The sequence below is a fragment of the Protopterus annectens genome, chromosome 1.part1, assembly GCF_019279795.1.
Source record: "Protopterus annectens isolate FY-2018-M chromosome 1.part1, PAN1.0, whole genome shotgun sequence".
Lineage (NCBI taxonomy): Eukaryota > Metazoa > Chordata > Ceratodontiformes > Protopteridae > Protopterus > Protopterus annectens.
The window spans coordinates 563,497,518-563,520,322 of NC_056726.1; the positions used below are offsets into that span (position 1 = coordinate 563,497,518).

Consider the following 22,805-nt stretch of genomic DNA (forward strand, 5'->3'; position numbering starts at 1 on the left):
CATGTTTTTTTTGGGTTGCAGGATTCAGACAGTGCCAATGCTTGCATCCCTGCCCCCTCCAAAGGCCTTAACTCTCATTTCTTTCTTTTAAACTTCTTTCTCTGGCTTCCAATACCACCACGGAGCTTCTGAGAGTTTTGGGTTTCATGGCATCTCCTATTCCATTGCTCCCTCTGGCCAAACTTTATATGAAAAAGTTGCAGTGGTTTCTGAAGTCAGTGTGGCTTCAACATACTCATCCTCCAGAATTTGTAGTACCTCTTCTTCCATGTCATTGTATCAAACAGGATTTCAGTGGATGATTCAGCAGTTGTATCTAAATCCAGGGATCCCTTTTCACCCCCTCTTTCCTCTCAGGAATTGTTCACAGATGCTTCGGACATAGGATGGGGGGTGACTTTTGGGTTCCTAAAGTTACAGGGGATGTGGTTGCCTCATCAGAAGAAGGAGCACATCAATGTCAAAGAGATGTGAGCTCTTGTGCTGACTCTCTTTCAGTCTCTACTTTCTTCTGAGCCTCTCAAGGTTTTCATATACAATACTACAGTGATGTGGTATATCAACAAGCAGGGATGAATGAGATCTTATCTTCTTTGCTGTTTGGCACTTTTGGTATGGAATCTTGCTGTCAAGTGCCAACTGACTCTTCAGGCAGTTTATATCCCTTCTAGTCAGAACACTGTGGCAGGCACTCTGAGCAGGTCCTTAAATCAGTCCTATGAATGGATGCTTCACAGGGATGTGTTTCTGTACCAGTGGAGTACTCCTCAAGTGGATTTGTTTGCCTCCCCTCTGAACAGACAACGTTCTCTGTTTTTTGCCAGAGTCCCAGGTCCTCTCATTTTCTTGGAAGGGGGATGTTTCTTTATGCATTCCCTCCCTTCCTCTCATTCTGAAGGTCCTGTACAGTATTCAACAGAATGCTCCCAAAATCTTGTTGGTGACTCCCTTTTGGCTGCAGCAATGCTAGTTCCCTCTTCTTATACACCAAGACAGGGGCAAACATCACAAGTTACCTCACAGGGCGGATCTTCTCACACAAGACGAGGGATCTTTTATCCATCTACACCTGTCCACGCTTCAACTGACACTGTGATAGGAATTTGATTCCTCATAAACACCTTTTTTCAGAGGACGTGCTGCAAGTCCTGCAGGAGGCCAGAAGACCTACAACTAGGAAATCCTACTTATCCAAATGGAAGAGGTTTTCCTTTTGGTGTCTCTCTCATAACCTAGACCCATTTACTGTGGATGCTCCTTTGGTTCTGTCTTATTTGTGTGAGTTGCTCAATGCTGGTTTGGCCCATTCTCCTATTAAGACCTACCTATCAGCTATCTCTTCTTGTCTGCCTTTTTCTCCTCCATTAGCTGCTAGATTTGAGGTGAAACAGTTTCTTAAAGGTGTCCTTAATATTAGACCTCCCAGGAAGCCTGTTCCTCCTCTCTGGGATCTTAATTTTTTTGGAGAAGTTGACTCCGGCTCCTTTTGAGCGTGCTGCTTCAGCTTCCTTGCAACACCGTTCCTGGAAGACTAACCTTTTGCTAGCTCTTACTTCTGCCAGATGGGTGTCTGAGTTACAGGCCTTATGGCTTCTCCTCCTATTTTGATTTTTCATGAGGACAGAGTATCCTTGTGCACCAGCTCTTCTTTTATGTCTAAGGTGGTTAATGAGCTTTCACTTAACCAGTCTATTAATCTGCCTACTTTTTTCCCCTCGATATGTCTAGAGCTGTTAGAAAAGCTGATCAGTTATTTGTTTCGGACTTGCTGTATCCAAACAAACTATTTCTTCTTGGATTTTTAAGGTTATTTCCTTCTGTTACACATTTCATGGCAAGAGCCTTCCTTTTTCAATTAAGGCTCATTCTATTAGAGCTGTGGCTTCTTCTGGTTCTTTTTTTCAAAGTTTTAGATTACTAATTCTGTTCTTGAAGCAGCTACCTGGACTTTTGTGCATACTTTTATCAACAACTACAAGTTGGATGGTATCTGTAGAGCTAGGACTGGTTTTGCTAGTTCAGTTCTTTATAGCTTTTTAGGGAACACTTCTGCCCCTTCCTCCTCCCATGTTTCCTCTTGAGCTTTGGCACTCTCCGATGTCCTTGCCTTCATTGCTTCAGTATTCACTCCCTCCCTCCACCCCCCTAGTTCTTTACCTTCTGGGATGTACACATTACCTCTTGGGTTCCTTGGACTGGTGTTCCTCCTGGAGCAATCATTTCTTTTTTTGGTAGACCTGAACGTCACCTTTATGCCCTATGTTACACAGGCAGTGTTTGTGATGTTCAGCATACCTTGGAAATAACAGTGGTCTTTAGTAGACTGACTGGACATCAGGCTTCTGTGACAGGGGAACCCATATGTTTTGAATACTGCAGCAGTGAAGGCAAGGACATCTACCATTATGGTATGATTTTACAAAACTGTACCTTCTTTTTGGCCACTGTTGGCAATTAAACTTGTAGCACTCTCTTCTGCTGGCTGTGTGTGACATCCTGGTTGCCTTTCCATGCTGAATTCGCTTTTCCTTCCCCCATGGCCAGGCTGATGTTGCCTTTCACATTCCTGGTTTATAAGTGCATCCCCATCCTGGTCCCAGATGCAGAAGAAGTTAACCCGATAATTGTTAATGCTGAAAGGAATAGATACATTGTCAATAAGCACAGAACCAAATGTATTCATTAAATTCTTAAAGAAAGTGATTTGAATAGTTGTATTTCTGTAAGGATGCAGAGGTTAGAAACTGATGAAGCACATAAGAATAAGCAGCAGGGGCAATAGTACTGGAAGTGATAGACAATATGCGTGCTTCGTTTTATCCTGGTGGAATCTAGCTTTCTAGTTATCTATGCACCTACATGGATGACTCTGGATTATGCCTCCTCTTCCTCAGAGCTTAGTCTTCATACCCTTATTTAATTGATGCACTGCGAAAAAGAACCCTTGGGAAATGACTCCATGTTACCCTCTGTAACCTACATCCTCCCACATCAATGCCAGAATTCCCCTGATCACCACATCCTGGAGCCCCCCTCCCCCCAGCAAACACATCCTATGGGGACAGAGTAATTTCCTTTTATTTATGTATTTATTTATTTTTACACTTCTTTCTCTTCAGTTTAATCCTTCCCGCTTTCAAAACATCCTGCCTGAGTAAGACTGTGCCTTAATAACTGAGGGAGAAACAATTAAATTACATCAGAGGCCAGGTTCTAAATGTTCTGCAGTGAAGTTTAGAGTGCTTTTCCATCCTTTTAATCCACTGATGGACTGAAGAAAAATCATGAGTAAGGAAAGAAATTTAGTCTTTCTGTTTTTGTTTTGAAAGAAATGTAGTCTTATTGTTTTCTTTCAAAGAAGAAATAAGTTGTATATAAGGCTTAATACTCAAAGCTGAAGAAAACTTGATAGTTCTAAATAAACTTAGAAAAATGCTGATGACACAAATCATATATTGGAACAGTGCATATCTCCCTATCCCCCAAGAAGATAGCCCTCGTCTGTTTACCTTCCTGGTATTAAGATTGGGATGAAAGTAAAATGACACTACTTTATAACTGTGCAATACTACATTTATTACAGTTTTTCTCTATTGTGCTGACATTATGTGATTGTTCATATTCTACAGATGTACATGTATTATGTGTCTGGGATTATCTGAATATTGTCAGTTTCAGTTACAAAAAGCACACAAAGTTCGTCAGCACTTCCAGTCATCCAGAAGAGCACCAGACCAGTTGTGGAGACAGGAGTTCTATTTAAAAAATCTTTTAATATGTAATAGTTAAGTGCTTTCATCCTAATACAACTTGGACTTCATCAGAACTTTTGTATTAAAACTTGTGATTATGTAACTGGTCCAGTGCTGTTGCTGTTCTGGATGACTGAAAGTGCTGAGGAAGTTTGTGTCATTTTTCTGTTTTACATACTGCGGTGATGAACTTCTTTTTTACTGGTCAGTTTTGGTTACAACAGAATAAGCAAGCAAGTTAACTAACAAACAATTAAAACTCCCCCTAATATCAGTAGGGAACAGGTCCTTAATGCTCTTTCTAAGGTCAAGAACACTGCATCAGTGGACCCAGACAAAATCCCAGGATGCTTTCTAAATGTCCATCTGTAATTGCTATTTAACTATAACCTCCAAACAGGCTTTGTGCCTCATGAATGGAGAACAGCAATGGTCATCCCTCTACACAAAGGTGGGTCATCTATAGACCCATAAGTCTCACTAGTCTCATATGCAAAGCCATGGAAAGAATTATCTTGAAAATGATTGATAATGGCATAGAAAACCTTCAGAACCTGGACCTGGCCCAGTTTGGTTTAATCAATGGCAGGTCATGCTACTCAACCTGGTGGACTTCTTTGAGAAGGTCACCAAAGCAAGGAATGAGGGCAAGATGGTTCACACTGCCTACCTTGACCTGGCCAAGACATTTGATACAATACCTCACTTCAGCATTGTTGGCAAACTCAAGAGGTTAGGTACAAACCCATATGTCATCTGGTGGATAACCATCTCGCTCCCAGACAGGACCAGGAAGTTAGAATTGGGGAGTCCACTTCTGCAAAGAGGCCAGTCACAAATGGAGTCCCTCAGATATCATTCCTGGGACTGCTCCTTTTTTGGAATTTGCATCAGTTAAGTTAAGGCCAATGTCAAGTGCCTCTGGCTGATTAACATTGCAGATGTTTTAAAATTAGGAGCAGTCAGAGAATCCCCCACCAATACAAATGTTCTCCAGGAAGGGCTGACACAGACAAATAACTAGTGTCAGAGCCATGGGCTAAAACTAAATGGCAGCAAATGCATAATAGTATTTTTGGGAAGTCATGCACCCCTGGTAACTATCATACTGACAACACACCCCTAAGAGGTGACTCAGTAGTCAGGGACTTTGGGAAACACATAGACAGTAATCCTATAAATACCTGTAATAGTAAATATCTGTTTCTGCTACAACATCCACAGCAAAATCATGTGCAACTGAATGTATATTGCTGTTTTTTCACACGTGATGTTACATCTTCTTAAGGTGATATTTCCATGACCACCAGACCCAGTGTCCCACTTTCTCACTCCCACCCCGGTAGTCAGTTAACCAGACTGTGGCAGCCCTTTTGAAGATTTCTGGATCAGCAACTGGTTAACAGTGTTAAATGTTTGGATATGCATGAAAGTTCAAATTATTTTTTATTCATCTGAATGCTCATCTTCCCACATGTTGCTACTTGATCAATTTGGAGACACTTTCTTATTTCCTTGGACTCAAGGTCTAATTAAACCTTTAATCCTGTAACTTTATGTCAGAAACTACTCCTCAAAGCCATACAGCACAATATAAGAATAATTGTTGAAGACCACACTTGGCATTGATATCTTTGGTTACTGGTACTCATGAGCCTGACCTCATGGCCACCTCTTCATCTACCTTTCAATAAGATTTTGGGAACCCAGTAATGTAATAAAGTTCTGCCCACCACAAAGTCTCTTATAGCTCAGACTTTCATCTTGAAGAATAAGACACTGATTCTAAGGATTACCTATGGACATTCAAATAATTATCTTTCAACTTGCCAGCTTATGAAGGATAAATATTGAAAAGGTGTGAGTTGAAACCCCTAAACACACCAAAAGTCTTTACACCTCCCATTGTGGGGGTGGGGGGTCTGTGCTCCACACACCCTAAATTATATATACCATCTCCATGAATACACCTCAGTGAAGAACTAGGGAAGCTTCTTTGATTATTTTAGTCTCTGCTGTAAAGTTAATCTAGCCAGATATTAGTTAAAGCGTATGTTTCTATAACATAAACATGCATTTTTGCCTTATCTCTTGTAATAGCAAATCTTTAAGTTGTTCCTTAAATGGGTTTTATCCCCCCCCCCCAAAAAAATTATTTCAGCATTCTGTGACTTTTTAAAATTTTTGCATCTTTCCATCTCTTTCCATCTCAGTCATCTAACCCATCCAACTCCCTCATTGTCCTGTTTGATTCCATGTTGCTGCTGGTAGTAGCCATTGCGAGTGGGAGTGGAAGCAGTGCTAAGTCATTATCCTGGACAATTCATTTTTATAATGTATTTTGTTCTTTTACCTTGCCCTCGGTTGTATTTAGGAACAGTTGTGAGCTAACTTTATGAGTTCTTCCAATCTGGCCATATGAGAGGCATCAGCATTCTCTACTGCATTACCACCTATATGTGTGCTGTTGGGATAGGTTTTGGCATGGCTGTGCTATAGGGGAGAAACTAATCATCCTCCTTTCAGCGGTAGCATACCATGGGATTTTACTCAGATGTTATGATTTACTGCTACAATGATCTTTCAAGAAGTAAGACAGTAATGTTGCATGTGGCATTCACCATATCAAAATAAATGTAAGGAATGCTCATTTTAGAAATAAAGTTGATGCTTCTGCCTATCATTTTGGACATTGCCAAAAGTTGTTTTGGTGTCCTTTAGTCATATTTATTTTCTTTCAAATGTATTTTAATCAGTTGTTGTAGTTAGTTTATTCCTTAAATATTCATTCACTTTCTCATTACCTGCTTAACTCTTTGAAGGGGTGCAGGGGAGCCAGAGTGCATCCCAACATACAGGGAGCACAAAGCATAGGAGCTTATCCAGAACGCAGTGCTAACCAATCATAGAATGCACACACATGCAAAACAGCAAACATACGCGCGCACGCACACACACACACACACACACACACACACTTGTGCGCACAGACACACACGCATATAAGAATGCAAATTTCCTGTAATCACAGCTGCACAGGTAAAAACCTCACTCTCCAAAGCCAAGAACACAGCATCCATGGGACATGACAACATCCCAGGCTGCATTCTACACAAACTACAGAATGAACTGGCACCTCACCTAAGTATCATATTCAATCATAGCCTCACCTCAGGCTTTGTGGCCATTGAATGGCGCACAGAGGCGGTTATCCCACTCCACAAAGGGGAAGCCATGACAGACCCCAGGAACTACTGCCCCATTAGCCTGATGAGCCTGGTCTGTAAGACCATGGAACGTATCATCATGGAACACATAAACAAAGACATTGGTAATCTCCAAACTCTGGACCCCACACAGTTTGGATTTGTAAAAGGCAGATCATGTCTTCTAAACCTGATAGACTTCTTTGAAGCAGTCACCAAAGCCATAGATGAGGGTAAGGTGCTTCACACAGCCTATCTAGATCTCGCCAAGGCTTTTGACACCATCCCTCACTCTGGAATTATAGATAAACTCACTAAACTAGGTATAAATCCCTATATCACAAGATGGGTTGCCGACTGGCTTACTGACAGAACCCACACTGTGAAAGTAGCAGACTGTAAATCCAACTTCAGACCAGTAACAAGTGGAGTACCACAGGGTTCAGTCCTGGGTCCTCTCCTGTTTGGTAGTCCTGGGTCCTCCCCTGTTTGGTATCTATTTCTTGGAGTATAGGCTAACACAGAAGGTCTTTGGCTAACTAAGTTTGCAGATGACTGCAAACTAGGAGCCATAATCGAAACTCCTAACGATGTGGCCTTCCTACAAAAGGGCCTCACTGAGACAGATGCCTGGTGTCAAAGCCATGGCCTCAAGCTCAATGCCAAAAAGTGCACTGTCATCCCCTTTGGCAAAAACTCCGTACCCATGAACTACAACATAGGTGATAGTCTACTTAACACTGAAAGCGTGATAACAGACCTTGGGAAACAGGTGGACAGTAGTCTCTCCTTTGATAATCACATCACCACAGTGGTCAGGAAATCCTTCTACATGACAAACACCTCATCACAAAAGGTTTCTCATCCAGAAAAAAAAGAGGTCATTGTTCCCCTCACACACAAAAACATGGAACTGGAAATGGTTTAAACTGAAAGCGCTAACTCTGTGTTTTACTACTGGGATTAAACTGTGTTTTTACTCTCCTTGGTTTTGCCTATTGCTTCGTGTTACTGAACCACGCTTTGCTTGCTCCAGTTTTCATAAATGTTGGATTCATTGGACATATTATCTTTGAGCTGTGCTTCGCCCTAACCTTTGTTATTTTCTGCTATTTATTTGTTGCTGCTGTTTGGATAGGGCGTTCACCCTGCTATATACTTTTATTTGCTTAGTGATCTATCATTGAAGATATACATTTACAGAAAGTATCTTTCAAAAATGCAGTTTATTAAAGCATCACAAACTTGGGAGACTCTTAATATGTTGCAAAAATGTTGCTTCTAAATGTTTTATTAGTTTTCATTCTGGCAACCTTAAATATATAATTATGGTACATTATCCAAATGTTATCAATGGTAATTTATGTTGTTTATATAATGACACCTGACCAAGTGGTGGAGTGTGAAAATGCTGCTAGAAGCTTCACACTGTTAACCATCAACAATTTCCTTCTTTTGAATTATCGCTAAGTAATTTTCTTCCCTTTGACTGCTGATGTTGTTTTCTGAGTATGTATAACATGGAACTGGAAGTGGTTTAAACTTTAGAAATGCCTACATAGTTGTTGGTGACAGGGATTTCCTGCAGTAATAAAATATTAGAACACTTGAAACAGAACATTTAAACTTTGACTCTGTCCTTCTTTTTCATGGGTTGTTAAATTTAGTTGTCACAGTAGAGCATCATGTTGTATTAGCTTTGTTTTTTCTTAATGTGCTGAATTTGAATCAGCATTGTTCTACCACCACTGGTCTGTAAGCTTTCTTGCAGTGCTTACATTTTTATTTTGGTCTCAATAGTGTGATTATAAGAGTAAACACATCTGACAGTAGGAGCTGCCTTGCTAGTCTTTCACTTACACAAGTGATTTTTGGAATTTTATATACTATTGTGCAAAGAATGCAATAAGTCTGCATATGTTTTGACAAACTTTATTGGGTGACCATTTTTACAGTTCATATTCTGTCATGGTAATTCTTATTTTCACCATGATATCTCCTAATACACATCCAGTTTTAGTTGTTTTATATGACCTCCTAACTTCTTTCTAGGAATCTCAGTCCTCTGCCTAAAATTTTCAATCCATTTGTTATGAAGTGTTTTCAGAATGGATGTAATAAAGATCACGTTTGTGGAAAAGAAATCATCCATTTATTTTGTGTAAAGGACAATCCTAGTGGTTGTACCACAAACCAGTTTCTGTTATCGTTAGACATCCACGGTCTCCATGATCACACACATCTCCTCCGGAACTCTAAATGTCCTTAACTACTTTCCTATAAATTGCATAGCTTACTCAAGCAAGTTTAACAAATACGTCGATCTCCTCTAAAACACTCTTCTATGCAGTGTTTATACCAGTCTTGCTGCTGTCCCACTAAAACTGATCAGGACCAAAAGCAAATATTCTTTCTGTTTGCAGATAGCTTCTGGGAAACCTCTATCTCTCTTACATTTTGCCCCACCATAATTAGACTTTACTGAGTCACTGCTTGCTTTATTAGCAACATTTTTATCCAGAAATAATGGCAGTTTATTATCAGATGCTTAGACCTACTATAATCAGCCAGCATTTTCCCCACTGTGTGCACCCTATCAGTTTAACAATATTTTTATCTGGAAACCATGACATTTAATTATCAGATGACTAGGGCTACTATAATCAGCCAGTATTTCCCACAATGTGAGCACCATGCCAGCATACCTCTCAACCTCACAGAGCAAGAAATTTGGACAAAGCCATAAATAAAAGTGGGATGAAGGCCCAAAAATATGGACAATTTTTAAATATTGTGCTTACAAACTTAGAAAGTTGATAGAATAACAGGTTTTGCATTACAATTAATTTTTTAAAGGGTATGAAGTCTATAACTAAAATGTCTGCATTATTTCCTAACTTCAGTCTTTAATGGTTTGCCAATAATTTGCCAGCAAACCACAATTTTATGAAAAATGGACCAAAAACATGAGGCAAAAATCTGGACATTCTGCAAAAATCTGTACAGTTGAGAGATATGCCTACCAGTTTAGCAACATTTTCATCTGGAAACCATGGCATTTAATTATCAGATGCATAGGCCTACTATAATCAGCCAGTATTTTCCACAATGTGAGCACACTACCAGTTTAGCAACATTTTCATCCAGAAATTATGGCAGTTTATTATCAGATGCCTAGTTCTACTATAATCAGCCAGCACTTTCCCCACTGTCTGCACCCTATTGGTTAAGAGATCCAAAGAAGCAGATGGTTAAGCTTATTGCACTGCTCTAGCTACCCAGTTTTCCACAGGCATTACCATTTCCTTGTCTTCAACTATTTCTCATAATAGGTTCATAGGTTAGTACTTGGCCAACTGCCCTTGTGGACCACTGTATACCTAGCCACATTTCCCAACCAGTTGGCATTTACATTCACCTTACACTTCATGGGCTAGATGTATGTTCCCTTAGTGATAACATCTTGGTTGATATGACTAATATTTAGCTGGTGTGTATCATTTAGTAGCTGCTCCTGTCCTTTAGTAATCCAGGGGCAGCCTTGGGGAATATTTTCAATTTCCCATCCATAGATCCACATTCCTGTTTAATAAGGACAGTGAAGAGCTTTGTTCAACATGAATGGGGAGTCTGTTATGGAGTACTGGTATCTGCTACAAGATCATTTCTCTCCAAAGAGTTTGTTTGATATTGCATAGGAGGTTTAGATCCATGGAAATAGTGTTTATAATGTCACTTTTTTTCTGATGTTTTGGAGGTCCATGTGAAAGGGTATACAAGGCAATCTTTATAAACCGAGAGTAAGAAAAGTTGTACTTGGCCATTTCTGGAAGGGGTGTTATATGGACTTTAGTTTAATAGGCCTTCAGTTTTCTTATTTTCTTTAGATATCAAAAGTAAAATGAAAGGATGAATTCAGAGAAAGCAAATGGTTATGCATGATAGGAGAAATTTAGGTAGAGCAGGTGGTTCTGATAAACTAGACATTTTCCAAAGTGAACAAATATATAAATTGCTTCCTGCTGTAAAAACGATAAAGATTATAAATGAAAGAAAGAAAGAATGAATGAATGAATGAATTAATTAATGAATAAATGAATGTTAACAGCATTCCATGGTATGTGTATTATTTCATTTATATGGGGTTTTATTTTGTTTATATTTTACATAGCCCCACCTCCTCCTGATGCCAGCAGCATGGAAGTTTATAATATCTCAGATCGAACTGCAGCCTTGTCCTTTTATCCTGTTCCTGATGCCAATGGGCCAATTAGGTAATTCATTTTTCACAACATTATTTCTACTTATCAGATCAAACTGTCAAAAACAATGGACTATGTGTATTCTACAAACAAAGCAGTGGCTATAACCAAGCAATAATGTCATTCCTCAATGTTATATACTCTAGTGGGCATTACTGCACTTAGGTAATGGGGTATTTGTTAAATTGTTTTGCATTTGTTTTTTATTACTAAACCTATTTTTATATTTTTGATGTAAAATATTTCTTCCATCTAATGTTTCAAAGTTACTGCTTTAGCATATGTAACTCATGTAGGAGGAAGTATTTTGCATCCAATACATAAGTTATGCAAGCATTTAATTTCTACACACACACACACACACACACACACACACACACACACACACACACACACACACACACACACACACACGCATGCCAATTTGTTGAATGAATACACCTCAAATATCTCATTGTGATCAAATGAATGAAAAAAAAATCAAAGAATGCAAGGCATTTCAACTGTCTTCCCCATGCCTCTTTATTTACCCTGAATTTGCCCCTTGGTGCTGCTCTTTCTGTTTGACAATGATTGATTTGCTGGTAAATCGCTGGGCATTAAATGCAGTTTCATACTTCTTATTGTTAAGGGAATGCATGCTGACAGGCTACCTGTTTTAATTGGAAGACATTACTATATGCTTTCTCTCTTTCTCTCTTACTCTCTCTTGCTTTCTCTACACACACACACACACACACACACACACACACACACACACACACACACACACACACACACACACACACACACACACACAGTACACAAACAGACAAACAGACAAACACATAAATACATGTTTCTTTGTTTGCATTTTATTTTATGCTTGATAGACAGTAAAGTCCTGCTTAGTGAGCATAAACTATGGTGTCTATTTGCTTTTTTTTCTGCCTGAATTTCAAGGCAGCTTTATATGCTGCCATTAAGCACTGGACGTATTTTTCACTTGGTATTACCTTCCCATTAATATCCTCCTAGAGAATTTTCATTCTCCAGTTGGAGTGATGATGTACAGGCTGCCTATTCTGTAATGAAATGTAACATATACATGATGTAAGCATATATTGAATTTCATCATACATTATTTATACAACATTATACAATGACCCCCCCATTAATATTCCAAAATGTGCACGCTGATTGGTAAGCATGCACGTTGTAAATCAGACTTATACTAATGGAAAAAGGTCAGGTCGCCCAGACTTTTTCCATTAGTATAAGTCTTTTTTTACAGCAACGGAGAAAGCACGATCTCCGTTGCTTTTTACACACTGTCTCGCTATGTTAAAGGAGTTTAACATAGCGGGACTGCTTTAAAAAAAGTAACAGAGATCTTCCTTTCTCTGTTGCTTTTTTAAACCTTCTCGTTATGTTAAATGGGTTTAACATAGCGAGATAGCTTTACAAAAAGCAACAGAGATTCTCCGTTGCTTTTTTTAAAGCTGTCTCGCTATGTTAAATGGGTTTAACATAGCAAGACAGCTTTAGAAAAAGCAACAGAGATTCTCCGTTGCTTTTTTTAAAGCTGTCTCGCTATGTTAAACTCCTTTAACATAGCGAGACACTTTCTAAAAAGCAACGGAGATCTTGTCTTCTCCGTTGCTTCCACCCACAGCTCTGATGTACTGCATACATCAGAACTGCCACAGAATACCAGACAGCTGTGGAAGGGCAGCAAGGAGGCATTATACAATGCCATTATTTAAGAAAAGTAAGTATTTTTTTTCTTAAATAATGTCATTGTATAATAGCAATAACCCACTTCTGGGTGTGGGTAATGCTGGATTTACCCATGGTTGTCTTTGTTTGGCCACTCGGGCTTCTCCCTCATGACCAAACCACACCAACCGTGGGTAAATCCAGCATTACCCACACCCAGGCGTGGGTTATTGCTTAATTATTACATCTTAGTGAGTAGTAATAGAATTACATACCTTGAATAGTCTGTATATTACCTAGCAATCATATCCAGTACAATGCAGTGCCTGTAAATTTAATAGGCTTGTAGCAAATGGACAACACTCAAAGTTCCTAAAGGGGTGTGGCACCTTTACTGGTATTCCATTTGTTCATGTCAAGGCCAAGTTTGAGATTTTTGTGTGGAGATTCCAATGAATGCTCATTAGAGGTATTCTTCTATATCTGGGGCCTAGGGACAACTGCCCAAACACACACACACACCTAGCAGTTCTAGATATTCTGTAGCCCATTTTGTGGCTTATCGCTAAAGGAAAATTTCTTTGTAAGGCTGGCATAAGCATTTTGTAAGAATTACAGAGATGCAAATTCAGGAGACTTGTTTTTCAATACCCCTCTCACATAAAAACATGAAAGGATCAGAGGATCATAATGGTCAGCTGCTATCCAGAGAAGCAATAAACAAAGGTAAACCGATTTCATCTTTTTTCCATTCTCCCTCACTTTGGACTGTTCACTTCCCTTTGAACTGTGCAGTTGTGAAATCCTTTCATCTTTCAAGAGAGTGTTCTAAAAATAAAGTACACAAGAAACAATCACTGTAAAGACTGAAGTATTATATAATATCAGCTCTGTAAACTGAGCAACATGACTGTAGTAGTTTCTATGATGTATCGGGTACATTTACAGCAAGAAAAGTCACATATTGACTATTCTTCTACAGTCTTGTCAGAGCATCTATATATATACTGAAGAAATTACTAAGCTGTTTAACATTAAATCATTGCTGCAGTTGCCCAAGCTCTATGGGTTGTAGCTTGCCTAGGATATAATCACAGGGGGTCTATATTACAACAGCAGAGGTGTTTAATTGAATGCCTCTTCACCGACACATATAGAGCGAACACACTAAAGCACGAACGCTCAGAACACCGATTTCTTTCCCTGGGAAAGAAATGGGTAGTACTAACACACAAACACACACACTTTCAAACATTACACCCCCCAATGTGGGGGGCTGTGCCCCTCACACCCCCTAACTAAATATACCAAATCCAAGATTGCACTACAGTGGGGAAAGGGGCAAACACGTGGGGAAGGCTAAGCGATTTCTTTCCCAGGGAAAGAAATTGCTGTTCTGAGCGTTCGTGCTTTAGTGTGTTTGCTATATATGTGCCGGTGAAGAGGTATTCAATTAAATGCCTCTTCACTGTTGTAATATAGACCCGATCACAGGACAGCTTTTTAAGCTTCAGGACACTTTCAACACACCCTAACTGCTAAGTAGTATGTACAGAGGCACATAAATGCAGCAGTTAGGGCACCAAAAGTTTTAGAGAATTCTTGCCACAAAAGTGCGCTCCCTCTGCAGGATTTGTGGGAATTGACAACTGGTTAGTAATCTGTTAAGGCTGGGCAAATAATTCCAATTTTGGGGAAAACCATCCATTACTATTTTTCTTTGGAAAAACTGATTTTTTTTTTTTACAGTATGTATTCTTATTTATTATTTATGCTAGGAAATGGATTTTGTGGACTTTTATTACTGTCAAGGGTATTTTAAATTAGTACTTGTGTGAGTTGCCTCTAAAAAGAATTCTGAATTTTTTCTATATCTTTATGAAGAATGTTAATGAGTGAGGCAGGATTTGTGCTTTTGGGGATTGTCACAAACATTTTCCCACAGAAAACTTATTTTACTCCATTAGGAATTTACCAATCCTATCAAGCTCCACTGCCTGCTTTCAAGTTCTCTTTTTCAGCTTAGCCATGGAGCAAGCATTGGTTTCCTCAATTGTTCCTAGTGTCATCTCCAGGAAGAAGAAGATTTGCTGGGAATCTTTGGGTTTTATGCAGGCTCCCTCGCTGCCTCAGCTGCTGATGGGTAACTCAACTGTAGCTAAACTTGCTTCCTTGGACTGCTTATCATTAGCTCTCAGTCCATCTGGTGTAGCTCCTGGAGAAACCACTAAGGGATGTGAGGTAGATAAATCTTCTGCGGCTGTAATGTTTCCCTCAGTGGGTAAGGGAGAACCACTCTTGTCAGTCTTATGGGATGGAGCAGGTGATGGTTTACCATAGTACTGTGCTAGGGTCCCTGATTCCTAGGCTACTGTGCTTGACTTGAATTGGTCCTTTTATAGGGACTCTCTGAAGTAAACAAAGCATAAAGTCAAAAATCTTTCTTTTCCCATTACCTTAACTATAAGCAGTGAAGACTTGTTGCGATTTGCCAAGGGATTACTTTCTTTCTTTAATGTTTTAAATCACAATTCGCCACTGTCATCTAGCAGAAAAAGAAAGAGTTACCTCAGTTTTTAACATTGATTCCCAGTCAGAAGAGCAGGGACTGGATGGGGAATACTTTTCTTCAGTGAATTCTCTTGAAGCTGATGATTCTGACTATGAAGAAAGTGTTTCTTCTAATTTCCCTCAAGAAGAGTTATCTTTTTCTGAAACTACAGCCAAAATGAAAGATGTATTTGGGTGGGGACAGAATGAAACCCTATTACTAGATGAAGATTTTGATTTTGAGGAAAATGTTTCTTCAGATTTGAGAGGAGCTTTCTTTCTCTGAAACAGCATCTAAAATGAAAGATTTATTTCACTGGAAATAGAATGGAATCCTTATTTCCTAGTAAACATGTTGTGATTTGTTGCAATTGGATTTTCCTCAGCCTAGCTCTCCTTCCTGTTCTATCAGCTTTAGATATTGTTTTCATAATGGATTGCAGTTTGCCTGACAGTCAACCCCCTACTCACAGAAAGTGTGGTAGTTGTACAAAGTACCCCAGGCAGATAATATCTATTGTCTAATTCTAGATTAAATCCAGCAGGTATTTCCAAATCTAAGCTATTTGTGGCTAAACATATTGTGCCTGATAAACATCTCCTGTATCAAAAATGTCAAGACTTTTGATACATTTTGTAAGAAAATTTGCTATTCTGCCACTTTAACTTTTAGAATTCTGAATTGCCAGGCTAATATGTTAAATTTCTTACTAGCATCATTTGAGAACAAGAGAAAGTTAACCTTCTTTGTTTGGAGGTTAAAACTTCTATGAATTATTTGATTGCGCCTGCTTCTTAAGTAACCAAACACTCCTTCAAGTGTTTTTATGATTCTGTTGATGCTGCATCCAGAGCTGCTGTCAGTGGGTCATTTATCATCAGATTTCATTGGTTATTTCTCAAAAGTTACCCAAGAATCTTAAGTCATTTAAGGCAGAAATTTTACATTCTTCCATGAACAAAGATGTTTTGTTCTGTCTTTTGGTGGCTGAGGTCCTCAAAAGATTTGATGAAACATGGAGACTTATTCGGGGGAGAGGATCCCCCAGACTTTTCAACAAGTTCAGTAAAAACTTTTCCTTCTAGTTTAGGACCCCTTTTTAAGAAACAATGTAAACAAAGTTCAAGAAAACATAATTTGAAAACACAATGAAATGGAGGCTCAGTTATAAAAGGAGGAAACTCCCAGAATCAAGAATAATAAAAAAACTCAGAATGACTACTTGCCTTTTCCGCATTTTCCCCTCCCCAACCTCTGGCAATCCTGTAAATCTATCCCTTAGTCCAGGCCTTCATCTTCCCCGGGGACATCTTGTTATTTCAGGCAAATTGGTTGTGAGAATCATCCAGCAGGTTTACAGATGTCAATGGTAATGGGAATCCCTTCCTGTATTCCAGGGGATTCCTCCTCCTCATCCTATAAACTAAACCTCCCTGTTTCTTCCAGTATTGAAGCACAAATTGTTTGGGGGAAGTCATAGAACATGTGGTCCCAGATCAGATAAACAAAGGTTTTTATTCAAGGATTTTTTAATGTCAAAGAAAGAGGGAAGTTGGAGACCAGTCCTAGACCTCTCCTTTCTCAATCTTTTTGTCAGTGTCCCAAAGTTCAAAATGTAATTCCACCTAACCTTGTTCATTCATTCCCTTCCTCAGTTTGTTGGTAACATCAGGTTCAAAAGGTACTTATCATTATATTGCTATTTGCAAAAATTCATAAGTTTTTTAAGTTTTTTTAATCTGGCTTATATTATCAGTTCTCTGTCTCATCCTTTGGTTTATCTACTGGACTAATGTTATTTACAAAATATCTAGCTTCTGTATTGGCTTACCTCCAACGTAAAGATATTCACATATTTCAATATTTGGACAATTGTCTTATATTTGAAGACAATTTTCCACTTGTCTGTATTCCCTCACATGTCAAGAATCTCTTGCTCAGTCTGGGGTTTCAAGGGAACCTGCAGAAATCATCTCTCATTCCTTCCCACAGAAGAATTTTTCTTGAACATCTACTGGATACATCCCTAGGAAAGTGTTTTTTCTGTCTCTGGAAAAGTAGAACTGTGTAAAGAAATCTACTAACCTATCTCAGATATCTGCTAGGGAAGTTCTCATGATTCTGGGTTTTGCATCCTCTTTGATTATCACTTTTCTCTTGACCAAACTTCACATGAGAAAAATACAGTGGGTCTTCAGGTTAGTCTGGTCTCAACATCATCACCCTGTATTATTTCAGATTCCAGTGCTAGGAGTTGTGAGAAAGGAGGTAGTGTGGTGGATAGACCAATTTGCTCTCACCCCAGGTCTCCCATTCTCTTTTGTAGCCCATCTGCAGATTATAACAACAGATGCCTCAGACTTTGTTTTGGAAGTTGGGGGTTATATCCAAAGAGATGAAAGTACAAGTCCTGTGGAAAAGCAGTTCAGACAAAAGAGGTGATACCACAGTGATGTAGCATATTAACAAACATGAGGTACCAGATCTTTCCCCTTTGTAGCCTTGCCATGAAAGCCTGAGGGGTGGTGGCACAGCTCAATGTGGCTCTTCAGGTTTCTTTCTTAATGTCTGATCAAACCATTGTAGCAGGCAAGCTGAGCAGGACCAGGACAGTCAGTCATGAATGTAAACTGCACCCAGAGGTCTTCTAAGAATTGAAGAACCTGTGGTGAACACCACAATTAGATTTGTTTGCCTCCTTTCGAAAAGACAAGGACATTTTTCTCCAGGAATCCTTGTATGTAGACCTGGAAGACAGATTCTTTGTCACGCACATGGACAAGAATGTTCCTCTGTTCTTTTTCACACTTTCACTAATAGCCAGGGTTCTTCTAAAGATCAAGGACGACTCCCTAGTCATAGTAGTAGCAGTGACTCCCTTTTGGCCCAGGTAGCAGTGATTTTTCCCTTCTTTTGAAATTAGCCAAGGGCATTTACCATGGATGCCCCCACAGACTTACATTAGACAAGGGTTGTTTGATACATCCCTGTGTGAAAATACTTCAGCTCACTGCCTGGATGATAGAGCTTTGAGAACCTTTAAGCAACTTTTTTGGAGGTTGTGCAGCAGGTAATAAAGTAGACTAAAAAGTATGTTACTAGAAAATCATATATGTGCAAGTGGAGGAGATTTTCTAGAGAGGAGTTGTGGTATTGTATGAGGAAGTTAGGAGTGTCAGAAAAGTATGTAAGAGTGGTACAGGATATGTACGAGGGTAGTGTGACAGCGGTGAGGTCTGTGGCGAGAGTGACAGATGCGTTTAAGGTGGAGGTGGGGTTACATCAAGGATCAGCTCTGAGCCCTTTCTTATTTGCAATGGTGATGGACAGGTTGACACACAAAGATCAGACAGGAGTCCCCGTGGACTATGATGTTTGCAGATGACATTGTGATCTGTAGTGAGAGTAGGGAACAGGTGGAGGAGACCCTGGAGAGATGGAGATATGCTCTAGAGAGAAGAAGAATGAAGGTCAGCAGGACTAAGACAGAATATATGTGTGTGAATGAGAGGGAGGATAGAGGAATAGTGAGGATGCAAGGAGTAGAGGTGGCAAAGGTGGATGAGTTTAAATACTTGGGGTCAGTAGTTCAGAGTAACGGTGAGTGTGGAAGAGAGGTGAAGAAGAGAGTACAGGCAGGATGGAGTGGGTGGAGAAGAGTGTCAGGAGTGATTTGTGACAGACGAGTACCTGTAAGAGTCAAAGGGAAGGTCTACAAGAGGGTAGTGAGACCGGCTATGTTATATGGGTTGGAGACAGTGGCATTGACAAAAAGGCAGGAGTTTGAGCTGGATGTGGCAGAATTAAAGATATTAAGATTTGCACTGGGTGTGACGAGGGTGGACAGGATTAGGAATAAGTATATTAGAGGGTCAGCCCAGGTTGGAAGGTTTGGAGACAAAGCCAGAGAGGCACGATTACATTGGTTTGGACATGTGCTGAGGAGGGATGCTGAGTATATTGGGAAAAAGATTCTAAGGATGAAGCTACCAGGTAACAGGAAAAGAGGAAGGCCTAAGATAAGGTTTATGGATGTGGTGAGAGAGGACATGCAGGTGGTTGGTGTGACAGAGCAAGATGCAGAGGACAGGAAGAAATAGAAACAGGTGATCTGCTGTGGTGACCCCTAATGGGAACAGCCAAAAGATGATGATGGTGATGACCATGTTAAGAACCAGGGCCCATTTAAAGACTGGAAGCCAGTGGTTCTAGATTATTTACATGCGTTTAAAGAGGAAAATCCAAAGGAAAGGTCAAACAGGTAAACATAAGCCCAGCAGAAAATGTATCAAACAAAACTAGCAACAGGCTCCAGCCATCTTGAAGAAGCATTATATACTAAAACAATGAGTAAAAAGTTCACACAGGAAAACCAATTGGTTAAAAAAATGCAAAAAGAAAAATCTAGCAAAGCTGGACTTTCCACTATGTGATACCTTAAACCTCTTGTATCAGAGGCAATATGGGATATATGCAAATTACCCTTTACGGATTTTTATAAATCTTAGCATAATCTTTAAGCAAAGATTGATTTATAAAACTGATCTTTAAAATTAAAGCTTAGAAGCATTAGTTTAATGACAATCATTAGATTGTATATTCAGCACTACTCTAAAAGTCAAAAAAGTGAACAATTATATATTATATTGTACGACATAACCATTTTCTTAGATGGAATATAAACACTACATTGTCATTACCAGTTCAGAAATTACTGAATAGTGTTTCAACAATTATCAATCTAATATTATCACATGCTTTGCAGAATCTGTCTACTATATATAGCTTCAGAGCTCAATGGCTATTAATTCAAGTGCAACTTGGACAATTGGATGGGAAACCGGAAATTCATCTCTGGTTTGGCACCTGTGTCTCTAATGCAAACAGGTAACCTGTAAATGGTTCATCTCCCAGGCCCATGCTTACACTTATCAAGGGTATCAGAACTTGTCCGAGATTTCGGATCTATGGCTAGGCTTAAAAAGGCCCTTGAGGTCATTAACCTATTAGACACCTATGACCTATGACCTAAGACCTATATCGCAGTTTGGCTTTGTCAAAGGCAGATCATGCCTTCTAAACTTGGTTGACTTTTTCGAAACAGTCACCAAAGCCATTGATGAGGGAAAGGCAGTCCATACAGCCTACCTCGATCTGGCGAAGGCCTTTGATACAATACCCCACTCGGGTATCATTGAAAAACTCATCAGCTTAAATGTTAACCCATACATCATAAGATGGGTTGCAAACTGGCTGAGTGACAGAACCCACAGGGTCAGAGTTGCTGGCACCATGTCAGACTCAAAGCCTGTCACAAGTGGTGTACCACAGGGCTCAGTCCTGGGCCCACTCTTGTTTGGCATCTACTTTTCCGAAGTACAAGCAAACACAGGAGGGTTATGGCTGACAAAGTTTGCAGATGACTGCAAACTGGGCCATAGTAAAACACATCTGACACAGATATCCTTCAGAAGGGTCTCACAGAAACGGATAACTGGTGCCAGAGCCATGGCCTAAAGTTAAATGCCAAAAAATGCATAGTCATACCCTTCGGGAAAAACAAGGTTACCCCTAGCTACCAAATAGGTGGCAATCCACTGAGTACAGAAGAAGTTATCAGGGACCTGGGGACCCAGGTTGATAGTAGTCTGTCATTCGACACCCATGTAGCTAAAGTAGTTAGGAAGACCTTCTACATTGCCCACCTTATCATGAAGGGATTCTCATCTAGATCAAGGAGGTCATAGTCTCCTATACTCATCACTCATCAGACCAATGATTGAGTACAATGCCCCATTCGGAATGTATCTGACCCGACACTTGCAGCAGCTGGAGAGGCCACAAAAGTTCCTCACCAAAAGGATAAAGGGTCTCAAACATCTGTCCTATGCTGCCCGACTGAAAGAACTCCAGCTCTATTCAGTCGCCACCGCTTGCTCAGAGGTGACCTTTGCCTAACATACAAGGCCATGTCAAACCCAGATTTGATGAATATGCTTCACCTCAAAAATCTAGATCCGTCAGAGCCACAAGGGCGGGAGACTTAAACCTCGACACGGCTATTAATAGGACGTGCTGGAGGGATAGATTCATCACCCAAAGACTCCCTATGCTGTGGAATAAAATCCCGGTATATGTGAGGCAGAGCACCTCGCTGGCCTTGTTCAAGAGAAATCTTGACCAATGGATGGGAGATCGCAGATATACCCCAGGGATTACCTCAGTGTCACTGCTCAACAGAGGCACAGCAAAATAATGGGTATAGTTCCCCATACTAAAGGGGTGGCGTAAGCCACAAAACTATGGGCTAGGCTTGTAAATGCCCTCGGGCAGATAGCCTAGTATGAACCTATGAACCTATGAACCTATGAACCTATGAACCTATATTCACTGACTTGCACAATACCGTGAGCCACAAAATAAACACTTTGCCTCCAGAATAAGGATATAACTCAGTTTAGCAAAGACCATATCTTCAAATATGAACAGTGTAAGGCACATTGTTCAAAGGGCTTTAAGTCAGGTTTACACTTTATAAAACTCTAGCTATATTTTTCACATGGAAAATAAATCCTGCACATGCACATATACAAAAACGAAAATCCTCAGTCCCATTAGATATAATCATGTATGAGATTACTGCATCTTAAGAAAGAGATGCATTGCTTTGGAGTATTGGTTCTTCATACAAGAACACCTCAGACCAGGATTCAAAGGGCTGGATTTAATGAAATCTAATGAAGACACTTGTTTAGTTTATTCTTTGTTCATCAAAGTATATTGGCTGTGTTTGGAGACATGCTTACTTTACAATTGATTTCATTTTCTGCTTTACTCCTCTTAATAGAGTTGCAAGTGAGTTTGCAAAAATGAAGATTATAGTATGTGTTTTGATTTTTTTATTTCACAGTTCATTAAGTTTTTCTCTATAAACACTCCCACAAAATTATGAAATAGTATGTATTGAGCTAAGATTTACATACAACTGCAAAACAGAATGAGTAATTAAATAATTTACCTCTATAGAGGAGCAGGTTCTTACTTACATTGTGGTTTCACTATTACAGCATCATGTATTAATGTTCACTGCGAGGTGTTCCATCTGCAAGAACTAGTTAGCAACTTGTATTTCAAGGAAGTAAAAAACTACTTCCAATGTATCTAACATGGAAATACAGTTACCTATACATTAATACAGGTAGTGAAGCATTATGGATTCAGTCTTTTATGATGTCATAGTAGGGATTTTCAGCTATGAGAAAAATATTCAGGGGGCTATCCTTGCCACCAAAATAAAATCCACCATATATTGTATGATATGGTATTGAATGTAGTA

The 22,805-nt window shown here is 39.5% G+C and overlaps 1 protein-coding gene across 2 annotated transcripts in view; it reads left to right on the forward strand.

Annotated features, from left to right (window-relative positions):
- Positions 1 to 22,805, forward strand: part of LOC122806395 (receptor-type tyrosine-protein phosphatase U-like) — a 1,549,454-nt gene that overhangs the window by 793,823 nt on the left and 732,826 nt on the right. For both annotated transcript variants that reach the window (XM_044076762.1, XM_044076771.1), the window contains one exon: positions 11,130 to 11,232. In XM_044076762.1, coding sequence (XP_043932697.1) covers positions 11,130 to 11,232 — 103 coding nt within the window. The remainder of the gene's footprint in view (positions 1 to 11,129; positions 11,233 to 22,805) is intronic.